At 36.6% G+C, this 16838-nt stretch overlaps 1 protein-coding gene across 2 annotated transcripts in view; it reads left to right on the top strand.

Moving 5' to 3' along the window:
* Positions 1–16838, top strand: part of TNFRSF19 (TNF receptor superfamily member 19) — a 60370-nt gene that overhangs the window by 17537 nt on the left and 25995 nt on the right. For both annotated transcript variants that reach the window (XM_005229710.3, XM_055802356.1), the window contains 2 exons: positions 5134–5312; positions 8379–8464. In XM_005229710.3, coding sequence (XP_005229767.1) covers positions 5134–5312; positions 8379–8464 — 265 coding nt within the window. The remainder of the gene's footprint in view (positions 1–5133; positions 5313–8378; positions 8465–16838) is intronic.

Here is a 16838-nt window from a genome sequence, read left to right as displayed (position 1 = left end):
GCCTTTTTTGTCCTGTCTTACCAGCAATGTGTTTCTGTAGAAATCAAACCTTATATATGATTCAAATTTATATAAAATCACAATTAATGCAGAAAAATGAACTGGGACAGTGTGCGTTTCAGCCTTTTCCTGAAAGTGTTCCAGTACAGAAATGAGAATCCTTTCAGTCCTTTCACCGTAATTTGCTTTTATTAATGTTCGATAACTCTCTATAGCTTTCATGTATTTTTTTAATTTGTATGTGAAAAAGCAGTCTATATCTCAGCTTCATCGAGCTTGAATTACAGTTAAAATTCTGAGTTGCAATATTAGATTGTTTTATCAACAGATCAAATCTGAGGTTGTAGTTCAGAAATATGGAGATGACAGTTTTGGCAATAACAAGTTCTTCCCACAGTGCCCTGACTGTGTGTTATGCTGACACGGTAGATTTTTAAAGAATCAATGAACTGATCACATCTGACCTGGATCCGTGCAGTGGTTTAGATTTATAGCTCAGCCTCATGATCGGTTCTATCAGTGCAGTTGAGGACAAGGTATGGCAAGGAAGAAGCAGCAGAGGTGAAGGGGAGAGAGTGCCTTAAGCTAGCATTGCCACCAAATACATGGTGGCAAATACTGTCACCAAGAGGCAGCTGCTGTAAGGAGAGCCTGTGGGACAGAGGCAGCTTGATGATTGCTTAGGCAGGTTTATGTATCATAGGTTACTTCCTTGCACCAGGTATACGATGAAGGAAGAGGAAACCTGCATTTGAAAGGACTTGGAAGGAAAAGGAATTCTGAATTTAACAGGATGGTACTGTTTGAAGCTACTCCTGAATGTAGCAGTCCTCATACAGAACATCAAAGCTGGTGTGCTATGTCTGACACGCTGTCCCAGTGAAGTCACAGAGAGGAGCTACTACCATATTTAGCCATCACTCTGCAACTTTTCAAAGCAAGAGAGCCGTTTCTGAGGAAGCCTGCTGTATTTCAGCTCAAGAGAGGCTAACACTTGTTTGTGGGTCGGTCTGGTGGAGGCTGGAGCAGCTGCATGTAGGCATGTCAAATCTCATTCAGTAAGAATGAAACTTACTCTGACACTAACTTTGCACTTTGCCGTAGCAGCTAAATCTGACATGTTTACAGCACACTTGCAGCCTGTCCTGCTCAAAAACTTCTGCTGATAGATCTGGCTGATTATTGGATTCTAGGTGAAGCTGATCCGCAGCCTCAGGTATTTTTGGAGGCTCAGACTCTGTGCTGTTTAACGCTGCTATATACTAAAAGTTACTACTAAAAACTCCATTTCCCAGCACCAGTGTAGTGCTGCAACCTGTTACATGACCTGACACACATTAAAAGTGTCTTAATGGCTGGAAGATTTTTTTTTTCTTGAGAATACCCAAATATTCTTGTAATCATCATAGCCTAATTGGAACATCTCTGTGCTGTACTGTCTAGGGACTTATGTAGGTTGTGGATAACCAGTAAAAGAAGAAAGAAATTCTAAAATGTGCTTGCAGATTATGATCTTAATAATGCCTGAAAGCATTTTTTAAATGAAATTTGAGGTTATTTTAATTGAAAGAATGTTTTAACCCTAATTTACTGTTCTGCCTTGCATTCAACTTTTAGGGAAAACCCATACCACTTAATTCCATTACCCTTTATAGTCTGCTGTACTTTTGGTCATTCTGTCTGAATCCGTGTTTGGATAGTATACGCAAAGAAAATGTTGACGCTGCCAAGGTAGTACTTTTAAGAGGTGTCTGTTACTATATGTTTTTAATATTTTTAGCTTGAAACTAAGTTATGAGTTTAACTAGTTTGCTACAGATTCCTAGGTGAATTTTGAGGATTTCTTAAAAATTAATTTCAATGCACTTTTCTAAATTAGCGTTTGGGTTTTCATGACTTGTACTGTGTATCATTTGAGAGGGAAATTTTTCATTAATGTTACCTGGTACCATTGATGGTAGGTAGCATTGAAAACGGGAAGTGGAAAGGGAAGAGTGGACTAAGTTTTCTTCATAGTACACTTCATAATAGGAGAACCAACTATAGTGTATATTTACATGCTTTTTTTCCCGCCCTGGCACAAAAATAAAAAACTTTTTTTGAAATCTAGCTAATTGAGTTTACAAGTTTTATTTTTCTTTTCTGCAGTCCTGAGGTGAACTGCCACAGGAGATGAACCCCCTCTTAAAAATCCGAGTGGGAGGATGGAAAGGGTGAGGGAAGTTGGGAACTATTCAGGTTTCATCAGCTGTATAACTTGACAGCTTTGTAAATAGAGCACTGAGAAAACTGGTGCACATCAGTTTTGCACATGTACTGATAAAAGATGAACAGTCGATTGTTTATATCTTTGGCCTGCTAAATTATAATGTCCAAGATATCAAAGGGTTTGAATCCATAATCTAAATCATATACTTCAGTTTTGGGAATGTGGTTAATTATGAGTACACATCTGTTTGAAGTTCTGCCTGGTTTACAAGCTTAAATATTTATTTGCACCTGCCAGGCAGTTAACTACCACAACTACTACGTGAACATAAAAAGCACATACATGAAGTTGTAGTTGTTATGGATTATATCTGCGAATTCCTGGCAAGGACTTAGAAGCCATCTTTGAAAAGACTAGAGACTGTAAATTCCTTGGGCAGAAGATCTCTTTATATTGCATCCACCTTTTTTATAGCTTTAAAGTAAACCATTCCACATTACAAAGGACCAGTAAGATATGTCCATGCATCCAACTACAGCAAAGCAGATCTGATAGAGCTAGAAACAATTTACTGGAGCTTTGGTAGTTTGGGACAGTGAGTTGAAGGCATTTAATTCTAACTTTATTTCCTGGTGGTTGCTTGTTTTTGATCAGAAACTTCAAAGGTAGTCTGGAAAGGGAAACTTATAATTAAGTTAATTTGAGCCTTATATTTGAAAGTTTACTAGGACTTGGGAGGGACTGATTCCAGGTGATTTATCAAAAGATCCGAATATACATGGTTTGACTGAGCTATATGATATATCCTATAACACTACTATTTGGATGATCTAAATAGAAAAAGTAAAAAGTAGGTGTTTAGACGGAATGTGTTAAGGAATAATGAGATTCAATGAAAAAGTTTATTTAGACTTAGGAAGAGCAAAAGCTTCTAACAGAAGTTAGTCTGGTTGCAGTCCCTGGTGGTAATCATGTAGTTTTTTATAAAATTTTACAGCTGCATGAATGAAATAGAGGGTAAAACTGAATATAGTTAGGATATTTTTAGGTGACATAAAATAGGACTACTAGAATCTCCACTATTTTGGCACTGATTCCTAGCACAAAGTGGTAGGTTTGACATAAAAAGGTAGAAAATGTTCTGTGTCTGAAGTAATTTAAAACAACAACAAAAAAAGTGCTTTTATCTCCTTTTGCCTACCAGCTTTATTAGGGTCAGTATCTCACGGGAGGACTGTGCTGTACAGTGTATGAAACTAGTATTTTTTTTTGTTGTTGTTACTAACTGCAATGATTTGTCTGCTCCTTAATCTGAATAATAGTAAGTAGTAAGAAACTACAATTCAGCTAAAAGACAAAACAAAAATTAAAACCTATTTTTGAAATTCCTGGGTCTAGAGACAGAGAAGACTTTTTTTAGTGTCTGTGGTTGCTTTCTTAGAATTGTTCATTTCCTGTGTACTTGAGTGCTTGTTCTGTTTCAGAGGACAGTAAAGATATTCTCAACATAAAGGAAAATTTCTTAGACTGTCCACTAAAAATGCATGTGAAGTTGTTTAATGTTACTTTGTCATTGCAAATTGGAGGCACTGTAAAATACACGTTGGCCAACTCAATCTCAGAGCTTGTCCCATAGATGTGCAAAACCTTGGAGAACCCTGAGTGCATTTCTAAGGTTCAAAGCTTTTTTTATGCTGCATCAGATTTGCTTAGGGTGGGTGACTTTAGGCAAATTTGTTCATGTGTGCTGAACATGCATGTGTTGTGGAGGAAAGTGGTGGAAACCTTTCTTAAGTTGCCCCAGTTGAAGATTTCCTGCAGTTTTTCTACTGGGAGGATGCTTTAGTCTTCCATTGAGACCACATACTGGAGAAGGAGGTCCCCAGACTGTGCCTTTCCCACCTATTCCCTTCCCAGTAAGTCCTTTCCAGCAATTTGTTGTATTCTTCTTGCTGTATTGTGGTGTGCCACTAATGCACAAATCTAACTCCAAAGTACAAAAAAAAAAAAAAAAAAAGCTATTCAGATGAGAAAAAGGAATAGCAACTCTTAGTAACTTGATATGTCTAAGATATAGTGACATAAAAATGAAATGGATTGATAGCTCTTGATAATGAGGTCATATAATTCAGTCCCCAAAGTATTACATGTTGTTGGGTGAAGCATTTCTCTTTGCAGCCTGTCAGTTGCATTAGGTGTCCTTTTGCAAATTAATGGAAATAATTTCTTTAAACAGCTAAATTTGGGATAAATAACCAACCATAACAATACTCCTTGTATAGTAAAATATCGGGGCTCCCTGTGATCTGCAGAGCTATTGAACTTTTCCAACAGTTTAAGAACTGTTAGAACTGGAGTGGATTGAGTTTCTGAAATTCTTAGTGGCTGAGCAACGTTCCATGCCTAGCTGATGGTCATTAACCAGCTCTGTTTTATTTGGTAACAGAAATTCTAAGCCTTTGAAGATCAGTGCACTCTCTTCGGCAATTAACTTTGTTCACCTTAGCTATGAACCTTAATATCAAAGTGGTTCTTTGCTGTTTTTGTAACTGAGTAAGTGCCTTTATACTTCACTTGTCCCAGTTTCTGCACTTTCACATGACTGACCTAATTAAAAAACAGACAGCTCAATAATTCTACCATAAGCTAGTAATAATGAAGCTGTGGGAGTCCTTGAAGCCCTTTATCATTCAAATACACAGTGGTTTCATGAATAAAGTGGATGACTAAGTATTCCTTATAGAAGTAAGGGAGATTATTAGCAGTGGAAGACACATTTGAACTTGCTGAAAGGATGGCTTTTGTCTCTAGAAAGACCTACTCTCAGTAATAATTACACTAGGTCTTCATTTTATCCCAGCATTTTCTTCTTGTTCACGCTTTCCGTGACTGAATAGCTTGCTATTGCTTGTTAATCCCTACAGGAATGCGGCTTTGGATATGGGGAGGATGCACAGTGCATGACATGCCGGCCAAACAGATTCAAGGAAGACTGGGGCTTTCAGAAGTGCAAGCCTTGTCTGGATTGTGCATTAGTTAACCGGTTTCAGAAGGCCAACTGTTCTGCCACCAGCAATGCACTATGTGGAGACTGTTTGCCAGGGTAAGTCCATTTCTGAAGATGACTTGAACAGATTCAAAGTAATGTGCATTAACATTTGCTTGTTCCATGTTTTCTGGATAAATGTTTGTATCTTTTATATACATATGAAAGTCCTAGGTTCTAATCTTGGCCTTGCCAACAATTTATAATCTGAGCACATAATTTCAGAATTGCATTCTTAATTGTCTCATCTGTAAACATGGTTTGATAATTACCTACTTGATCTATAAGAGTATTGTCTATATGGTGCCTGAGCAAAATATCTCAAAATGTTGAGTGTCCCTGGTAACTTACTTCATTGTTATAAAAAATTAAACATTTGGAAAAATACACAGTTACTTCCTTGAAGGCTGATCGCATTGTTTGCTTACTTCCCCCCCTTAGGTCAATGCCTAGTAATTCTCATGCACATACATTTTTAGGTCAAAAGTACTGGCTGTGATTTACACTCCTGAATTTCCTTCACCATGTTGGTAAATTCATAGAGCTTAGTTCTGGCTAGGAATCATAAATGGATCTGAAAGAATTGTTTTGGAAGAAATCATAACAGTGTGGAGACTCGGTGAAACTGCTGTTAAACATCAAGATTTGTTCTTAGTTTGCTGTCCAGTCATCCCAGATCTGTTACTAGTCATCTCTGTTTGTAGTATTAGGTGTTAAGATCTCTAAAAGGCTATTCTTTACTTTGTGGCCAAGTTCCACTATTAAAAACACCTGCCATTAATTTGTTAGAAGGCATTTCTGATGTTTTTTTAACTATGGATTGATAATTTAATTGAAAGGAATAAGTCATGAGAACTGATTTGCAGTTGTAACAGCCTTTGTATTTTGGGGATATATATTTCAGAGATGCTTAAAAGTTTATCCGTCTGTTTCCTATATATATATCTCAGCCACTTTATTTATTTTTATATACTTTTTGTTGAATACCAGCTATCAAATACCTGAATGCTGTTGACGCTCTGCAGTTACTCATCTCAAGCCAGAAGTGAGGTCTTGTCATTTAAAAACACTTAGTAAAGCTTTGGTAAACTAATGTTAGTTTAAGTCATGGTATAAGCAGGTACAGCCCCAGGCATTAGATATTACTCACAACCACTTTTCATACTACCGACAGCCACATGGTAGATTGATTTATGCCCTTCTTGCATATTAATACGTTACATATTGTAGGGCTCTTTGGCTGTCAGCAGGGAGAAGATTTTCTTCTTGTGGTGTAAACAAGCTAAATTTTGGAAGACAAGAAAGGAACAAAAAAGAAGCCAGAATAAAACATGAATTAAGGGTCTAAACTGGGGGATGTGGGAATGTGTCTCAGTATTCTGTTGTAGAATGTGTTCTAGATATTTGTTGAGTATGTGTTAAAATGAGAGCTGTTTCCACAATTTGCTTTTACTGGCAGCAAAGCTGGAAACATAGGGAGGGAGTCATGGCTAGTGGGGAGTCACAGGTCATCTTGTCTGGATGTTTTGGGGAACAGAACTGTAGAACATGCCACCACTCCTACCTGTCCTATCAGTTCAGATGCTGCCTAAGCGCATGGAGGACATAGCTAGCCAAACCAAATGGTTTAGCTGATGTATTACCTCTCAGCAATCATACTTATTTCTGTTTTGCGTGTGTTTCCAACATGCCATTCCCTTTTATTCAGCTTCAAAACACTACAGTGAGCATGTCAGCTAAAAACAAATATTAACACATTTAGTTCAGAGTAAATGATCACAGTGGCCCCTTCAGTCTTAATAATCTGTTTCTGTTCACACTGTTAAAGCTTGAGTTTCTTGAGCAGCTGAAAAGCTGTTTGCTTTAGCTGTTACAGTCTTAAAATTTTAATGGAATTTGTAGTGTTAGTAATTTAACATCTGTAGAGTTAGTAACTTTTATTTAATGCGCTACTACCACTACAGAAAACACTTAATTCACATACTTATCTTGAACAGACCACAGCTGTTGATTCTAGCTTAGTACTAATGATTGGTTGAAAGACAGACAGACCTAACTGATTAGGGAGCTGTTGTAGGTAAGTTCTTTAGAGGATGTCATACTCTCATACAAATTTGAAATATAACACTCTGAATTTTGGGGGTTTTGTCTGATGCTTCTCTTGTTCCCTGGTTTAGGAATGTAGGCTTCTGCCTGTCACTGTAGTCAGTAAGCTCTTCAAACGTAAACTCAATAGTAAAGTTCTTGAAGGATCTTTAGAATAAAATGTCTCCTTGGATACAACAGCTGTTTTTCATACCTTGAAATGCTTTATATCTAGAATCTTTAAAGTATGCATTTAAGTGAGAAAATAGAAACAAAGTAGAGAATTGGGTAGTGTAGATTGGGACTTGTGGTCGGTTTGTTAATTTGCATTCACAGTCCATGCACCTTGTGATTTTGGTTGGTGGTGAGGATCTTCCTGGAGGAGAAGGATGGGTCAGAGGGAGATTGTTGGTTTGTTAAAATACAGTTCTGAAAATCCATTTTTATTGTTTTGCTGTTCTACAAAGCATTCAGAATAATCTTATTTTCTGAAGATTTTGTCATATGGCACACTAAGACTTTCTTGGGGGGTGGAAGTGATGCCCCAAGTGCATCAATGAGCCAATTTATGTCCCTTGTATACTGTTAGTGGTAATAATTATCTTTTAATATCTTGTTTCTTTTAGGAGAGCTATATAGATTTATCAGTTTGCTTATATTTTTAAAATGTTTAAAGAAGCTTGCATAATGTAAATTCATCATACTTGTCTTGTGTATTGTGATCTATGTGGAAGACAGGATATTGATTTTGGTCTGAAAGCTCCAGAATTGTTTATTTCTTATGTGAATGTAAGATTATAGTGACTATGCATTTGGACTAACAGATTTGGAATTTACTTTAATCAATTTACTTTAGATTTACTGCTGTACTATTAATTAATACCTACTGTATTTTTGTTTACTTTTATTTTCTTCTATTTCCTTCTATTTTCTGATAGCTTGCAGTTATAGAGGATTTTATTAAAACACTTGATTCATTTTGTGAGGAAAAATAACTGGTTTTGATGAACGGATTTTTTTCATTCCTTTCTCTCCTAGATTTTATAGGAAGACCAAGCTTGGAGGCTTTCAAGACATGGAGTGTGTTCCTTGTGGTGATCCTCCTCCTCCCTATGAGCCTCACTGTAAGTGTTTTCTTCCTGTTGGAGTGGGATTAACTTCCTTGCTTCATGATGTTTTTGTTTTAACTTGAAAGCTTGGCAAAAATATGACAGTGACAGCTATGAAGAATTCTTTTAAAGGCTCACTTTCTTGTTAGTAAATGATTTTATTAATATCTTTCAGCAGGTCCAGCGCTATAATTATTAAAAATGCACTCATACGACCTGTTACTTGAGGATAAACATTCCTGTCACACCATGTGTTTAGGTGACTCCACTTTGGATGTTGTCATTTTAATTTTAATTTCTGGTTTTGTTAATGCCAAAAGAAAGGCAGTCTTCCTAGACCCTAATAGGTATCTGAGTACAAATTCTTCCCTGACACTCAAACGGGGTAATTTGTTGATACCTTTAAAAAGCTTTCATACCTAGATTACAGTGAGAGAGAATGTAGATAAATGTCTTTATAGTACTATATACATTAAAAAGGAAATAAGTAATAAGTTAGTATGTGTTTTACCAATGGGAGCATTATTTCTTCAAAAGGAGAGAGACTCTTTCATTTTGCAACAAATCCTTTTTACTACTCCTTCCAAGACTTAGTGAATTAAAAATTTGATGGGATATAGACCATCAACAAAGGAGTGAATTATTCTTGTTGCGTTTATTGCTGTCTGCTTTCTAATATGAAAAAAAAATGATTCAACATAATCTCGTGGAAAACCTTGGGGTTACTTGTTTGTTTTCTGTAACTGGGAATCTATGTTTTTGGAGTTCTTTTGCCCTATTGCAAACAGAAACAATTGTTTATAGAAGGAATGAATTGTGAAGTTCCTGAAATGCTTCATGCTACTTCATAATAAACAGTGTGTCCTTATTAAGTCTTTCTTTTCTATTTGTGCTAAATTAAAATATAACCAAGTATATGCTATTGTCATTCAAATCACACATTTAAAGAGTTTTCTATTGTATTGAATTTGATGAAATAAGGATTTTTCAGCATTTCATATATTTCTTAGTTGTTTTTCAAATTAGCCAAAATTCCTTGTTTTGCTTCCATTCTAGCTTTAGTGCTTTTGGCGGATTAAACTTACAAAACCAGATTCTCAGACAGTATCTTTACTATTAAAAGTTTTTATAAATGTGACTTCCTGTCTATTACGGTTTCAGAGAATTTCATTATATATATCTGAATCAGAATACTTTAGTTTTTACTAAAGATTGCAACATTGAAAACTAGTAAATCAGAATTCTATAAAAAGAATAAGTCGAGTAAGTCAAATAATTTGCAGTGTTTGCAGCAGTAACTGGCCCATGAGTAATATCAGGCTAGAAAGGAAATTCAACTATTTCTGTAGTGTAGGCAACATAGCATCTTGTAAGATCTTAGAGTATGTTCTTGATAGCAAACACTATGGGGTTTGATGCCAAGAATAAAATGCTGATCTTGATTTACTGGAGCAAATAACTTCAGATTCAATGAGTTGCAGAAGGTATTTCTAGACAGAGTTTGAGCCAAAACAGGCAATTTCATATGTACATTTGTTTTAATCCCCCCAATTGTTCAGGTTAAGTGTTATCCCCTTCATTTGTTTTTACACTTTTTATCTACAAAAAAAGGTAGTGAAATCCAAAGTGCAACAGTATTATTCTGATCCAGGATCTTTTTACTCATAAAGTCATTTTGGGCATTTTTTTCCTCTTTTCCTCTTTGTTCGCTTCTAAGAAAGCATGCTATCCAAAAGTGAATTCTGCTCTCTGGCTGAGTGAAAGACGGGGAGGAAGAAACTACCTCCCTTATCTTTCTGCTTTGACTGTAACTAGTAACTCATATACCTCCTTCTTTTCCAAAGTCACAAATTTTGATTTTTAAAAGATGGTGAAAGAATGGTTACCAAATCTTCTGAAATAACTAAGAATTATTTAGTTTGTAGTGATTCGGTTCTTGTAATTGAGTCTAAGCTTGGATCCTAAATTGAACAATTAGGAAGCTGCTGCTGATTTTAAGTGGACAACAGACAACCCCATGGAGAAGAGCATTTTCTCTTGCACAAGCTGCAACAGTAAAACCAGCTCAGAGACTTTTTTTTGTTCCCTAATCTCATGGCAGTGACAAACACTTTGACTAAATTACAGAAGTGTTAACAGTTGCTTGGTTTTCATATTTCTGGTGGCAAGGTTGTGAGAATTGGCAAGTATTTCCAGCTTTTACAGCAGCAATAATAAAAAGTTCGAAATCATTAAAATTTTCTTTATTTACATGCTAATTGACCATTAATATCTTAAACAATGGAACTGCTGCCATGAAGTACATTTACTGTATGTCAGTGTGGTTTTCAGGGAGCTTTTGTATATTGGTTCTTCAGGTCTCAAAAACAAGCTGTTTCAGTTTAGGGGAGAGTACTTGCCTTCCTCAGAGCAGCCTAGGAAGTTATTCCTACAATAGTAGGTCAATTAACTTAAATCTGTTTGAGTTTTACTTATTGTCAAGTAGGTGGAAATATCTCAGTTTTAAGACCAAGGCAAAAACCCATGATTCTACAAAGAAGTGTAAATAACGGTGTGTGAAAGCAAGCTTTTTCCACCTAATGCTGAAAACGTTTGCTCTTTATTTCAGCAATGAATGCATTTTGATAGTTAAGATGTTTAAGACTGCATTACTTGCAGTTAAATGGAGACAGACCATTAGGTGTATGGGGCAGGTTCTCAATGATAGAGAACTGAGTTCTAACTCTCTGCCTTTTTTTATCCTCCTTTCTTTCCACTGTGAAACAGAAAGTCAAATATTAGTGCAGCTAACTCTTATATTACAGATGAAAAGGAAAAGTTTAAATGTCCTGTTTCAATGAATGAATTGTCCTGTGAAGTGTGTGGCAATCTTTTGTTTGCTTAAGAATATTACCATAAGGGAACAAAGGCTCACAGCCCCCTACCTGGACTAAAGGCTCATGTTAATGCTGAGACATGGATCAAGTTCTTTCAGCACTAGTAGCAGTTGATTATTACCCGGTTAGCTATAAATCTAAATACTTGCTTTTATCTTCTTTCTTTCTGTAGACATTTTAAAACAGATCTGGTTTAAATATTTACTCACGAAGAAATGAGTTTGTGAATTGCTAGAGGCAAAGTTGAAAGGATTCTATAATGAACAAGTAAAGAGAGTATTAGAGGCCAGGAGAATTGCTATCACCTTTGTGTAAACTTTAAAGGGGACACAATGACTTATGTGTGTTCTTAGGATGTCAAAAAATTAAACACACAATGATACAGTTATATTTCAATTTGTTTAGTTCAGGTAAATAAACTGTAAATACCAATCATATATATAGGGTCAGCATCTAAACATTAGATTAGAAATAAAAGCATGGTTTTAAAATTACTCTTTATGTTCACTTTGTAAAGTGAAGACATTTTTCTCACTTGAAGACTGTTTTTTTTCTCAACTGAATGACAGAAAAGGACTCTTTTGAACAGGGAACCAGAGTGAAAATCCAATCAATCAAAGATGTAGTTTCTGCAATGGAACATAGCAGACTGGTATCTGTCCAGCAGAGAAACAGTGATGTACATACAATTCAATGATGCTTTTTTCTCAGCACCAATTTAGGCTTGCGGAGTTCACTCCCCTCTGTTCAGGACAGTGTTGCGCTGTCCCAATGGTTACGCTTAAACTGTTAATGAAACTGTTCAGTAAGCTAAATTGTGAATCTATCCATGATACAAAAAGATTTAAAGTAACGCCCTTCTTAAAATTGTTTTTAAATCTAATGAGTTTGTTAACCCCAAAACACATGTGGTGGCACAAGTGAAGGAGAGACGTGGGAAAGGCTGGGATAAGGAGCAGAAGATTTTTCCAGATACTATTGCTTTCTTTGAGCAAGCATTCTTTTTTCAGCTCATCTGCCTTAGCAAATAAACAAGAAACATTACAAACCATATTCCTTATCTCCTTTTGAAGATCCAAGGAAATGACAGATTAAAAATGAGGCAAGAGAATTATTTTATCAGCTTGGCTTTGTTGGCTCCTCCTAACCAGTGTTTCCTGCTGTATTATTAAATTCAAAATACGGAACAGCATTAGAGTCACCAGAATCCTTTAGCCTCTGGACAGTCTTTCTACTAAGCAGAAGAACCTGCGACCTTGAACTTTTTCAAGTTATATTGAAAAAAAATAGCTCCTAGTACTTCCGCTTTACTGTTCCTTTCTGGATCAATCTACAGTCAGCGGTGTTCCACTGTTACGTGCAAATTCAGTCTGGAATTGGACTGTATAAACAGTTACTTTGGAATAAATTGTGAGAGTCAAGGAAGAGAGGAAATGAACACCTAGCTGCCAAGAGCATTTTACAGCCAAACTACCGCCAAAGGAACAGCCTTGTCCTTCTTTATTTTTGTAATTAGCTGCACTATAATTTTTTTTAAATAATCTTTTACACAGTAAAATATTGCACAGTATGTCCAGCCAAACTTACTTTTCCTTCTCCAGGACTACTACTGCTTGTCTTCATGACATAAAGCAAGGAGCATGGGAAGCTGGGGTGGGACAGGATGGGGGCGGGCTATCATTCTGTGTGGGGCTTGGGAAACTAGCCTCTACAAGTTTCAGGAAATAAATGCGTTCTTTGCTTCAATGAAGCAGAAATGTTTTGTTGATGAAGTCACAGCAGTGGAAGTATCTACAGTTTGATTTTACCATCATGTGTATTTGACATAAAACTGCACTTGGATCTGAAATTGCTACTTTTTTTGCCCTGATCTGTATTTTGAGATACTGGTTTCAGTGATTGTAGTTTCAAATGCAAAAAATATCTTGAACTAGAAAATAAGCAGTTTTTACTAAGATGAGGAATTAAAGTAAAGATTACGGCTCATTGAGACTAAATAGATATCACAGAGCATAGTGAAAACATTACATTTCCGTGTGAGGCGTCCGTATCATGCCTGCTTTAAATTTTGTTTCTTTAAGGAACTTCTACAACATTTTGATGACCTCCGCTAAGACTGATTGCAAAGCTCCCTTTACAGTTTTCTCCTGTAGATATTTTTTTTTTATTAGTGTGCTTCTGTATGTTTGCAGAATTGTTTTTCTGAGAAGTAAACGTAAGTGTCCTAAACTGCAGCTGAGTTTCACTCTTGATATCTACAAGGTATGTTGTTACAGTAATGGAAGGTGCTGGTAAGGGGTGAAGTCTGGTAGTATTTCCTTCTTCCTGGTGTTAAAAGTAGCTAGTGTAGGAAAAGTAAGATTTGGTACAAATCTACTTCCTTACATTTACAAGATTAGGATCTGTGATTTAGCAAACATTCATGTGATTATAGTGGGTATAGGGTATGTAAGGACTATACTTCAGAACAAAGAGGATAAAAAGCTAGAAATCACGGGCTGGAGGGGGTATTTGTAGGGTGACAGAGTACGCGATGAACTGTAAGCGGGGCTGGAAGCCTGCTGGCTATATGTGTGTTCTGTAAAACACAGAGAAAAATTCCCACTGTCTCAGCTTTGCTGGAGTTTCTTACGTTACTTTATTAAACATAAATAAGCATTTTAACTTGAGAGTAATTTTTGGGTGACGTTTAATTCCTTGTTAGTTCCTCTGTTTACATAGCAGAATTTCAATTTACTTGTATCACTTTCTTCTGTTTACAGAATTTTGTGATTTGAAAGCTGTCAGACACCAGATGATGTTTTTCCAGTTATTAAGTTTTTCTGTAATATTGTTTTGGTTGTTTTATGCAGTAAACTTTGTATTACTAATGCAAAGCAGCCTTTGAAATTAGGCTGCTTATGTGCATATGAGGCAACTGGCAGCTGAAAGTGTGTAACAAGTGAAATCATTCTTAATTATTTGGTTCCATTCCAACATATATGTCCACCTTATTTCAGTATTTTTTTCTTATTTGGGGTTACCTAACAGCATCTCTCATAATTCTCTTTCTCATGTTGTACACTGATAGAAAGCAGCTGGAATATTGTATAAACCTTTCACAAAATTTATAAGCATTGATGCTAATCTAAGTACAGCTAATAACATCACTAGCTTATAAATGTCAGTACTTTTTTTATTACAGACACATTAGCTTTCCATTATCTCATAACTGAAATGCACAATTTTGTAAAAATGTAGTAAGTCAGTCTGATATTTTCCATATGTGACCTGATGGTAGAGTAACTTATCTTCAGGAAGTCTGAAACAAATTTGACTAGGTGTTTCAGAGAGATGAGGATTGCTATTCATGTCTTACAAAGTTTTACTACAATTTCATTTCTTTCGCTCATCATACATCAAAGACAGTTAACCTAGAAAACATTTATGTTTTCTATTCCTTGTTGTTGGTAATTGTGATGCTTCTGACCCACTGGGAGAAGAGTCACGTATGACTTGGAGCCAGACAGCTCTTTTTCTTCCTGTTCTGACTTTACATGCAGGGCTCCCCTCCTAAAACAAAAAGTTGCAAATGAAGAGGGGGCAGATTTTTCTTGCTTTTAATAACAGAGATGTAGCCACTGAAATTAGTTATAACAGTTCTGAAACGTTACTTAATGGAGAGGAAATATAAATTCATTGCATAGTTTGTGTTCCAAAACGTTCTTGCCTAGCTCAGAGAATAGCCTATTTTTGCATACTCATTCCCAACTTACTTTCACTAACACCTGTTCTCTGTACCTCTCATTTCTGTGCACCTGTATCTATAGAATTACTTCATTATGTAGCTTGTTATCACTAAATACGTATTAGAGTTAGTAGACAGAACTACTCAGAAGTGTGTCCCTCATTTCCATCCATTATCCCTTCTATTCCTCTTCTTCCACAGAAGGAGGTGTGGAGTGTGCCAAAACACAATGGGGGAGGGAGAAAAAAACCCCACCCCCACCCCTACATTATTCCATAGAATAAAATTTAACATTAAAAATGTTGAAATAACATTGCAAGGAAGTGCTACTCCCAAACCCAACAGAAACTAGCTAGAAAAGTAGCTAGCCACTTTACCAAGGAATCAAAATTGGGAAGTCAAAGCTCTTGGGGCTTCCAGTCAGTCTAAACTGTTAGACTTTCATCTGCTTTCTTGCACTATCTTTAAGTATTTTGTTCTATGCAGTGTACTTTTTCCAGAGAAAAATTTGTTTTATCAGAAAGATTTTTAATCATGTGTAATATAGCTTTGTGCTGCAAAATAGTAGGCAAGGGCTGTTCTAGTGAATTGATTCACTTAATAGCAACTTCTGCAGAACAGAAGCACTCAGTATAGCATGTCTGCTTTGTTATGAAAGATTTATCATTTGGGTCTATATTAAAAGTATAGTAACCTAAACAACTTTACTAATCCTAATGAGCATTTGAAACTTTCTGATGATTGAAGCTCTTACAACGACAGGGAGCAGGGTCACTTACTCTGTGCCTGCTACCTCAAATCTAACTTTAAGGTTTCTTTGCACAGTTAATCTTCTCTTTTTTTTCTTTTTTTTTTTTTCATAAAGTGTGTGCTGGGTTGACCTTGGCTGGATGCTGAGTGCCCACCGAGCTGCTCTCACTCGCCTCCTCAGTAGTATGGGGTAGTGGTGGGTGGAAATAAGATGGAAAAAAACCCTTGTGGGCCAAGATAATGGCAGTTTAATAAGCAATAGAAAAAGTTGCACACACAAAAATGAAGGAAAACAACGTATGTTATTCACTACTTCCCATCAGCAGGTGATGTTCGGCCACTTCCGAGGAAGCAGGGCTTCTGTACATGTAGCAGTCGCTCCAGAAGACAAATATCATGAATAAGAATGCCCTCCCTTCTTCCTTCTTTCTCTTAGCTTTTATACCTGAGCAGACATCATATGGTATGGAATATCCCTTTTGTCACTTTGGGTCAGCTCTCCTGGCTGTGTCCCCTTCTAAGATCTTGCCCACCCCAAGCCTACTGGTGGGCTGGAAGGTTGGAGGGTAAGCAGTAGACAAAACCCTGGTGTGTTATCACCACCTTCATAGCTACTAATACAAGCACAGCGCTATGAGGGCTGCTACAGGGCTCAGCCAGACCCAATACAGGGTCTGTGTCAAGTAACCCAGTTCAAACTACAAACTAGAAAACTTGTCTAGTAGAGAATGCTTTAGAAATACGCATACTATGGGCAGCATTAGCCTTGTCAAGTATTTAGAAGTCCTTAAGGCTTAAATATCTGAATAGGCCCAGAATCCTGACTCTAAAATTGCATCACAACTGGCCTGCTTGCCAGCTGCCTAATTGTGCAAACACTTCAAAACCTAAGGCACCTAGAACCATTTATAGACAGTGGTCTCCATGAGTGTTCCACTGATGTGGGTCCAGGTGGCATGGACACGTTGCAGCTTTAGATGAGGCAAAAAGGATTGGGCTTCACTTGCTTTCCCCTGACTGCTGTGGAAGGAAATGC

This window comes from Falco peregrinus, chromosome 4, assembly GCF_023634155.1.
Source record: "Falco peregrinus isolate bFalPer1 chromosome 4, bFalPer1.pri, whole genome shotgun sequence".
Taxonomy (NCBI): Eukaryota; Metazoa; Chordata; class Aves; order Falconiformes; family Falconidae; genus Falco; species Falco peregrinus.
This window is presented reverse-complemented; position numbering and strand designations above follow the sequence as displayed.